Below are 6000 nucleotides of genomic sequence, written 5' to 3' on the forward strand. Positions count from 1 at the left end.
GTCACAGCAGTGGTGTATTTAGGTTTTGTGCTGCCCTAGGCCTGACTAAACTCGTGCACCGCCTAATTTAAAAATTACCCACCACTTCCCATCAAGACCACACCCATTTCTGTTTAAGACCCGCCCTGAATTTTTTGAGTGGGGACACTAGTTCTGAGGGCCTAGGGAGGCGGGGCAATGGATTCCCTTAATTTGCATAGATTTCCTCTCACTTCCTGTTTGGCTATGGGGCAGGAAGTGAAGAGAAATGGGACAGGGATGGTAAAAAATAAACTGACCGGGGCTATAACCCTCCTTTACTCTCCAAAATGGAAAGAAAAAAAAAAAAGTGTTTCCTATAGTTCTACTTTAAGCACAAATTTCTGATAATTTTATGGAGAGGACTAAGAAGATATAACCATGCCAATGGTGCAGCAGAAAACATATAGCACAGTATGGAAGGTTTGTGGTCCAGGATGATAGGACAGTCAAAATTAGAAGCAGCACCCCCCTCCCACAGTTACGGAATGACGGCCGCCCGCATACCAGAAGCTGTGCGGCCACTTTATGGGGCACTAGACCAATTTGCCTCTCAGCCCAGTCCACCCCATAAGACTGGTGCTACACTAACAGTGTAGCGCAAGCCGGTGGGGACTCTTTCCGTGCTGCCCCCCTGCAAAGTGATGCCCTAGGCCTGGGCCTTGTTGGCCTAGGCCAGGATACAGCGGTGTGTCACAGTACATGTTGGCATTCATGGTTCCCTCAATGAACAGGTTGAGATGTCAGCACAAGCCTGACCATTGGAGGTCAGGCAGGCTGTACTCCTAGCACAGCCAGAAAACTGACCATACTGGGATGGATGTGTTTTCATGTCTAGCATGGTCAGTTTAAAAAAGGAACTAGAGGGAGTTGTTCCTGTAATGCTTGTGACCACTACAGAACGTGTTCCATAGGAAACCATGTTAAATGGACTTTAGAGCAAATCTGAAAAATGCATAGGTGTGAAAGTGGCCTTAGAGAAGAGTGGGGCTTTCTACACTACTTCAGCTGTGTGGACACTGACAGCTCGTCACCTGCAGAGGTAAGTACAGAAGGGCCCGGGAGGGAGGTGTAGGGTCAGGTTTTCATTTTTTTGTGAAAAGGTGAACTCACACTTTAAGCTTTAAAAACAAAAGATAGAAGCTGATTGGTTACCATGCACAGCTGCTCCAATTTGGATAAATTTCCCCTACTCAGTCTCTGAATATGATCAGGAGGACACGGCACAGACTCCCGATCATATGACCATGGTGACAGGCAATCGCTGTGGTCACATGATCAAGGAGCGCACCTAGGTTTATAGACCCACTTAAAGGAACGCTGGGTGGGAAGGGGTTATATCTCATTTTTAACTGGTACCTACAGGTAAGCTTATCAATCAGGCTTACCTGTAGGTACAATATCCCCTAAACGCATACCATTTAAGAGATCTTCATGATGATGATGTCATCATTGCATGCGCAGTAACGCTCTGTCTTCAGCGCATTGATTGTGCTGTGAAATGCAGAGCGCTGTGCCATGGCCGGAGTCTGCAAACCTGGAAGACCAGGGAATGATGGAAGTGCTAGGGAGCCATGACAGGAAGGCTCCATGTGCAGGTAAGTTTGTCATAATGTAATTGTATGCATTGTATATTACTACGCTTTGCGGTCTGGTGCGTTTCTGTTCACCATCTCAGGTGTGAATTTTTGCCTGAATTCACACCTGAACCAGACCCAAAACTGCACAGTACCTTTTCAAAACCGCAGCGCAGCCGCCCCGGACATGTGTGAACCCGCGCCAATTCACATATATGTAAAGCCAGTCTTTAACCTGCAGGGTCCCCTGTGCTGAGCGATGGTCATGGTGTGAATGAGCCCCCCATCAATGCCATGACACTGCTGGCAGACATGAATGATCATAACAAAGAGCAGGCCACATCATCAGATACAAAGCATGGATCACCCACCATACACACAGCAGTACAGATCATACACAGAGGAAGGACACACACTGTATGTGTGTATATATATAGGAAGGACACACACTATATATAGAGAGAGAGAGGAAGGTGTGCCTTCATTCATACAGTGCAGCACAGACATGTGTAAGGGTCCCTTTGTGTCCCGGCCCCTCCCCCCTCATCACTCACCGAGAAGAGTGTGGAGTAGAAGGACAGGGAGAATTTGATGCAGTAATAGGAGCGCAGGGTGTCCCTCCATGTGTGCCTTCCAGACATCTCTGCTCCGATCAGATGTCCGGGGCTCCCAGCTCCGCTCTCATTGTCAGCACTTCCGTATGGAGAGAGAATACAGGGAGGGGACACCGCCCGCCACTAACCCTTCACTGCCCGGATCCACCTGCCTCCCACACACACACCTCTCCCATACACAGTACAGCCTGAAATCAGAGCAGTGTGACCGATCTCCGCTCATCCATCCCCGCCACCATCAGGGAGGCATTACATTCTACATTCTTTATACACAAACCCACTGTATACAGCACTGAGCTCCATGTATACAGCATGGCCCCAGACACCGAGCAGGCGCCATCTAGCGGTGGGGATAGGAGGAGCTGTGTGTTTATGGTGGGGATGAGCAGTGTCCTGTGGAGAATATTCAAAGCTGACAATACAGAGTCTCTCTCTACTGATCTCTCTCCCCCCGCCCCCTATCTGTCTCTCTCCCCCCCCCCTTCTCTCTTTCTTCCCCCTTCTCTCTCTCTCTCTCTTTCTCTCTCCCCCTTCTCTCTCTCTCCCCCCTTCTCTCTCGCTCTCCCCCTTCTCTCTCTCTCCCCCACCCCTTCTCTATTTCTCTCCCCTTCTCTCGTTCTCCCCCTTCTCTCGTTCTCCCCCACCCCTTCTCTATTTCTCTCCCCTTCTCTCGTTCTCCCCCTTCTCTCGTTCTCCCCCTTCTCTTGCTCTCCCCCTTCTCTCGCTCTCCCCCTTCTCTCTCGTTCTCCCCCTTCTCTCTCCCCCCCTTCTCTCTGGCTCTCCCCCTTCTCTCTCGCTCTCCCTCTTCTCTCTCTCTCCCCCTTCTCTCGCTCTCCCCCTTCTCTCTCTCTCCCCCTTCTCTCTCCCCCTTCTCTCTCGCTCTCCCCTTCTCTCTCATTCTCCCCTTCTCTCTCGTTCCCCCCCTTCTCTCTCGATCTCCCCCTTCTCTCTCCCTCCCTCCTTTTCTCTCATTCTCCCCATTCTCTCTCGCTCTCCCCCTTCTCTCCCTCTCCCTCCTTCTCTCTCATTCTCCCCCTTCTCTCTCATTCTCCCCCTTCTCTCTCATTCTCTCTCTCTCTCTCTCCCCCCCTTCTCTCTCTCTCCCCCTTCTCTCTCTCTCTCCCCCTTCTCTCTCTCTCTCTCTCCCCCTTCTCTCTCTCCCCCCCTTCTCTCTCTCTCTCCCCCCTTCTCTCTCCCTCTCCCCCTTCTCTCTCCCCCCCTTCTCTCTCTCTCTCTCCCCCTTCTCTCTCTCTCCCCCTTCTTTCTGGTTCTCCCCCTTCTTTCTCGTTCTCCCCTTCTCTCTCTCTCTCTCTCCCCCCTTCTCTCTCTTGCTCACTCCCCTTCTCTCTCCCCCCCTTCTCTCTCTCTCCCCCTTCTCTCTCGCTCTCCCCCCTCTCTCTCTCTCTCTCTCTCACTCCCCTTCTCTCTCTCCCCTTCTCTCTCTCCCCCTTCTCTCTCTCTCTCTCCCTCCCCCTTCTCTCTCTCACCCTTCTCTCTCTCATTCCCCTTCTCTCTCCCCCTTCTCTCTCTCTCCCCCTTCTCTCTCTCTCTCCCCCTTCTCTCTCTTTCCCCCTTCTCTCTTTCCCCCTTCTCTCTCTCTCTCCCCCTTCTCTCTCTCTCTCCCCCTTCTCTCTCTCTCTCCCCCTTCTCTCTCTCTCTCCCCCTTCTCTCTCTCTCTCCCCCTTCTCTCTCTCTCTCCCCCTTCTCTCTCTCCCCCTTCTCTCTCTCTCCCCCCTTCTCTCTCCCTTCTCTCTCTCTCTCCCCCCCTTCTCTCTCTCTCCCCCTTCTTTCTGGTTCTCCCCCTTCTTTCTCGTTCCCCCCTTCTCTCTCTTGCTCACTCCCCTTCTCTCTCTCCCCCCTTCTCTCTCTCTCCCCCTTCTCTCTCGCTCTCCCCCCTCTCTCTCTCTCTCTCTCTCACTCCCCTTCTCTCTCTCCCCTTCTCTCTCTCCCCCTTCTCTCTCTCTCCCTTCTCTCTCTCATTCCCCTTCTCTCCCCCCCTTCTCTCTCTCCCCCTTCTCTCTCTCTCTCTCTCTCTCCCCCCTTCTCTCTCTCTCTCCCCCTTCTCTCTCTCTCCCCCTTCTCTCTTTCTCTCTCTCTATCTCTCTCCCCTTCTCTCTCTCTCCCCCCCTTCTCTCTCTTTCCCCCTTCTCTCTCTCTCTCTCCCCCTTCTCTCTCTCCCCCTTCTCTCTCTCCCCCTTCTCTCTCTCACCCTCCTCCTCTCTCCACCCGCCCCTCTCCTCTCTCTCTCTCTTTCTACCCTATTTCTCTCTCTCTCCCCCCCCTCTTCTCTCTCTTCCACTCTCTCTCTACTCACCCTCTCTCCACACTCTTTCTCTCTTCCCTCTATCCCCCTCTCTCCACCCTCCTCTCTCTCCTTCCCCCCGCCTCTCTCTGTCCCATGCCACATTAGTGCTCATCAGTGCCACATCCATGTCACATCAGTACTCATCTGTACCAAATCCATGCCACATCAGTTCTCATCAGTGCCACATCCATGTCACATCAGTACTCATCTGTACCAAATCCATGCCACATCAGTTCTCATCAGTGCCAAATCCATGCCACTACAGTGCCTATCAGTGCCTCACAAAAGTGTAATAGGTAGTTAAATTAGATTTGAAATGTATGTCTCTAGAACACCTTATTGTGCTCCCTGCATGTTGGGCCTCTGTGTGTGGCCAGGCTGTGTAAAAAGTCTCACACATGTGGTATCATCATACTCAGGGGAAGTAGCAGAATGTATTTTGAGGTGTCATATTTGCTATGTACATGCTATGTGTTAGAAATATCTTATAAATTGACAATTTTGTGTAAAAAAAAAAAAGTTTTTATTTGCTCCTCCACCGCTCCTTCTCATTGAAAACAATGGGACACTGCGGTAATACCGCTGGCAATGCGCCTCTGCGGTATTAGCCCTTTTTTGGCCGCTATCAGGGGTTTAAACCGCACCGTTAGCGGCCAAATATCGCAGCAATTCAGACGGTATAGAGGCGCTAAAAATAGTGTTATTTGTGATATGCATATGCTGCGTGAGAGAAATAACCAGTTTAATATGACAATTTTGTGAAAACTAAAAAAATCTTAATATTGCAAAGAATTGTAGGAAAAAACAGAACTTAAAAAAACTCACAATGCCCCTTACTAAATACATTGGGCTGTCTACTTTCTAAAAAGGAGTAATTTGGGGGGGTATAAGTACTGTCCTGGCTTGTTAGGGTCTCAAGAAATGAGATCAGTACAACCATCAGGTGTGATCAATTTTCAGTGATTTGCACCATAGCTTGTAGACTCTATTAGCTGGATTCAGAGACGCCGCCGCAGCTTTAAGGCGGCGTAGCGTATGGTATTTACGCTATGCCGCCTTAAGTCAGAGAGGCAAGTACTGTTTTCACAAAGTACTTGCCTCCTAACTTACGGCGGCGTAGCGTAAATAGGGCCGGCGTAAGCGCGCCTAATTCAAATTAGGATGAGGGGGCGTGTTTTATGTTAATGGGGGGGTGACCTGATGTGATTGACGTTTTTTACGAATGGCGCATGCAGGGCCAGATTAAGAACATCATGGGCCTGGTGCTGAGGATTTTGGTGGGGCCTTTTAGGCTGCATTCACACCTCCGTGACAAGTAACGCCGCGTACGCGGCGTATTTTGCCGCGAATAGTGTAACTTTTTTTTTACAAATCCTTCCTATTGCTTTGTATGGCCGAACGCCAATGCCGCCTGAAAAAAAGGGTCCGGGACTTTTTTTCATGCCGCAGGTGTACGGCGTCTATGAGATGTGAACCATCTCATAGA

The 6000-nt window shown here is 50.5% G+C and overlaps 1 protein-coding gene across 1 annotated transcript in view; it reads right to left on the reverse strand.

Annotated features, from left to right (window-relative positions):
• LOC120932957 (tetraspanin-15-like) overlaps positions 1-2368 on the reverse strand; it is a 193476-nt gene extending 191108 nt beyond the window's left edge. Inside the window, exon 1 of the mRNA XM_040345846.1 lies at positions 2150-2368. Within this exon, the coding sequence (XP_040201780.1) occupies positions 2150-2236 (87 nt within the window). The 5' untranslated portion in view covers positions 2237-2368. The remainder of the gene's footprint in view (positions 1-2149) is intronic.
• Positions 2369-6000: the final 3632 nt, after the last annotated feature.

Source organism: Rana temporaria, chromosome 3 (assembly GCF_905171775.1).
Source record: "Rana temporaria chromosome 3, aRanTem1.1, whole genome shotgun sequence".
In the NCBI taxonomy this organism is placed as follows: domain Eukaryota; kingdom Metazoa; phylum Chordata; class Amphibia; order Anura; family Ranidae; genus Rana; species Rana temporaria.